A 3,083-nucleotide genomic window follows, 5' to 3' on the forward strand; every position below is an offset into this window, starting at 1 on the left:
ATACTAAATGAAAACTGAGTGTTAGTAGGCACTTACAGTGGGACATTTGTGATGAAAAAGCCCAAAAACAACATGTTACATACACAAATTATTGTGGATTTTACTAGAATTTACTAAGAATTTGGAAACATTTTTTTAATATTCCCCAGCCATTTTAAYAATCCCCACTAGTAAAATCTGAAACACAACAAAAGCAGCTTTTAGACACACAAGTTTTATTTTCACTAAAGGGTTCCAAATCCTTCACAAAAGGGTTGACTCTTGGTATCTACGCAGTGCTAACACAACACATGACAACAACAAAAACAACACAAGCGACTGTCGTGAACAAATTTAAAGACATATAAATAAAAGTTTTCTATGAGATGCATCAACAGAACCAATAATAAGAGGAAGGTGAGCAGAATTTAAAACTCTCCAAATAACGAACCTCTGTACATCTGATKCGTCTCTGTGAGTAGCTGATTGTCTGCAGAGCCATCTTTTGGTCATTTGCAGTAATTTCACATTTTATACAGTGCTCGTTTTCCTCCCAGTCTGATTGTCAGCCCTACAAATGTTTGCTTTTTAATCCTTCTATTCTGCATGCAAGGATTTTTGATTGTCACTTGCTGATGAAAAAGTGTCTTTAGTGGTTTTACAAAAACAGAAATTGGTCAATCTGAGCTTCTCATTCACTCATCCTTCTGAGGCTGTTACTGTTTTTGATTGACTTTATAAAACATTTGTCCACATTTCTATAAAATATAAAGAAAATAAATAGCTTTACTGTAGTTAATGTATTGTAGCCTCGTCTTAGACACAGTTGACCCACCAATCTCATGATTCTGACAAATTCAACCTGTGCTTTGTGAGTGGAGCCCATGTCCTCTCCTTTAATAACATCAGACTGTTGTCCGCAGTTACCTTCTTAAAACACAGATGTCTGAACAAAAATATGTGGTCGTAGTGCAGTCGGGATGGGCAGGATTTACAAGTTTTATCTCAAAATTGTCAGTACAATTTTAGTACAAGTGATTGTCATGAGCGAGTCTAAAATCTTCACAGTCGTGCCGCAGCTTATGTTCAGGGATCAAAGTTAGCTATCGTTAATATCATTAAGCTGCTCAAGTAACAGGACACTGTGGTTACACTTCACAGTACACCCAACATCTGCTGGCGTTCACTCAGTTTGTGTGGCAGAGCAGTGATTCATATCCTGAAGTTTGGCTTAATGTGTGTCAGCAGAAAGTTGAGTTTCACTTCACTTCACTTCATGCTTCAAAACCGCATTAGATGTTTTTAAGGATCAAATTTTAGATAAACTTACAAGATATATATTTATTCAAAAACATGAATTTTCAAAAGTTTTCTTGAATGTAAAGTTAATTTGAACCTTAAAGCCACCCAAAAGGTAAAAGAAAATTCTAAATTTTTGCAGCTTTTTGGGGTTTTCAGTTGAGCTTGAGGGTTTAAGGATGTGGACATAAATATAAGCATGTATCTCTATTTTCCTCTGATTTTTGTGATCAAATCCCATCTAATTCAGACTCTTTAAATCTTAAGCTCACCTCAGATTTATCTTAATCTTCACTTCAGACTTAAAATCATCTTACTGTTCAAAAGAATTAGTGCAAACTAAGACAATACCAGTATGTCCAGAGTACTATTAAGTGAAACCAAAGCTGCTCTTGGCTGAGTTTGTAAACATTTAATACTTTTGGGGTCTTCAACCCATCAAGGTGCCCCTGCAGCTCAAACCTGTGCTTCCTTAAAACCCATCTTCAAATATTGTTTTCTCGACACAACATTTACGTGCCCTCTCCCCTCCTCTCTTCTTTTGTTAGTCAGCAATTGTCTGGAGCTCACTGTAGTCTGGCCCAGTACTGGCCCAGGTTCTGACCCATGCTCTGCGGCTCTGTGCCTGGGACCTGGACTGGCACTGAAACCCCAGGTGATATGAGTCCTGAATGAGAGAGAAGGGGGAAAAAAAACCTTTTAGTCTGATTTTAGCTGACAGAAACAGCAGCTGTATGTTTGTGTGTTGTCTCTGTGRACTGGATCCTCACCTGTGTTGGAGTTGGCTGTTGGCGGAGTCTGCAGGTGAGGGGAGGAGTACGCTGATGAGTCAAAGCTGCGCGGAGCAGAAGGTGATGGAGGCAGCATGCAGGAGTACGAGGAGGCTGACTGGGGAGGAATGGACTGAGAAAGGAGAAGRAGAAGATAAATAGTTCAGTATGAACATTGTTGTAGGAGGAGGGGGTGCTGAGGRTGCTACAGCTGCTGGATTACTGAAATGCAATATTTTATTGGTGCTTCATATGTTTGAACTCTAACAATATTTTAATATTTTGACATTTTTTAGAGCTGACATATWAATCAGGAAACACACTCAGCACCCCCAAAACTTAAATATGTTCCCACAGCTACGGTAAGAATAAAAAATGAAATGACTGTTACACCAAGAAGTATAAAACAAATGAGACACTTTTTTACTTTGACCACATGAGGGCGCTAAAGTTCACAGAGTGAAGCGGCAGCCTGAGAAATGAGCCTGAAAATGTCAAATCACTGAAAACTACTATTAATACTACAAACACTGAATCATAAATTCGGCAGAAACCACTGTGCTTTTAGAGTTTTGTTTAAATTTGTTCCATTATTAGTATTATTATTAAAAATATTTCATAATCTGTATTTTGTTTTTCTTTACATTAATGTCCAAGTTCAAAATAAAGCTGAAACAATAAATTGATATTTAAAGTACTTTTAAAACAACTTTTTAATGAATTTATTGTTCTTCAAATAGCTGCCAAATCCCATATTTGTAGAGAAGTGTTCTTTTTGTCAAAAAATAACAGTGAAATGTGGAACTTCCTTACATTTACTACCCTTTGGACACCTTTGTAGTAAAAAAAACTGCTGTGAGATCATCAAACATCAGCTTTTCTATGAACGCCTTAAAGAAGTTCAGCCTGGCGATGTCTGTGCTGGTGGTTTCTGCAGCTGCTCTGCACACAGCAGACTTTCTCCACACGTTCTCTGAACACATCATGGATTTGCTCCCCTCAGAACAACCTCCATTTGTTCACTCACTGTTAAGA

At 37.7% G+C, this 3,083-nt stretch overlaps 1 protein-coding gene across 4 annotated transcripts in view; it reads right to left on the bottom strand.

The window, feature by feature from the left end:
- Positions 1 to 194: 194 nt before the first annotated feature.
- Positions 195 to 3,083, bottom strand: part of pax10 (paired box 10) — a 7,932-nt gene continuing 5,043 nt past the window's right edge. For all 4 annotated transcript variants that reach the window (XM_014013896.1, XM_014013897.1, XM_014013895.1 and 1 more), the window contains 2 exons: positions 2,049 to 2,181; positions 195 to 1,945 (listed from right to left, as the gene is read on the bottom strand). In XM_014013896.1, coding sequence (XP_013869350.1) covers positions 1,845 to 1,945; positions 2,049 to 2,181 — 234 coding nt within the window. In that variant the 3' untranslated portion in view covers positions 195 to 1,844. The remainder of the gene's footprint in view (positions 1,946 to 2,048; positions 2,182 to 3,083) is intronic.

Source organism: Austrofundulus limnaeus, unplaced genomic scaffold, assembly GCF_001266775.1.
Source record: "Austrofundulus limnaeus strain Quisiro unplaced genomic scaffold, Austrofundulus_limnaeus-1.0 Scaffold108, whole genome shotgun sequence".
Taxonomy (NCBI): Eukaryota; Metazoa; Chordata; class Actinopteri; order Cyprinodontiformes; family Rivulidae; genus Austrofundulus; species Austrofundulus limnaeus.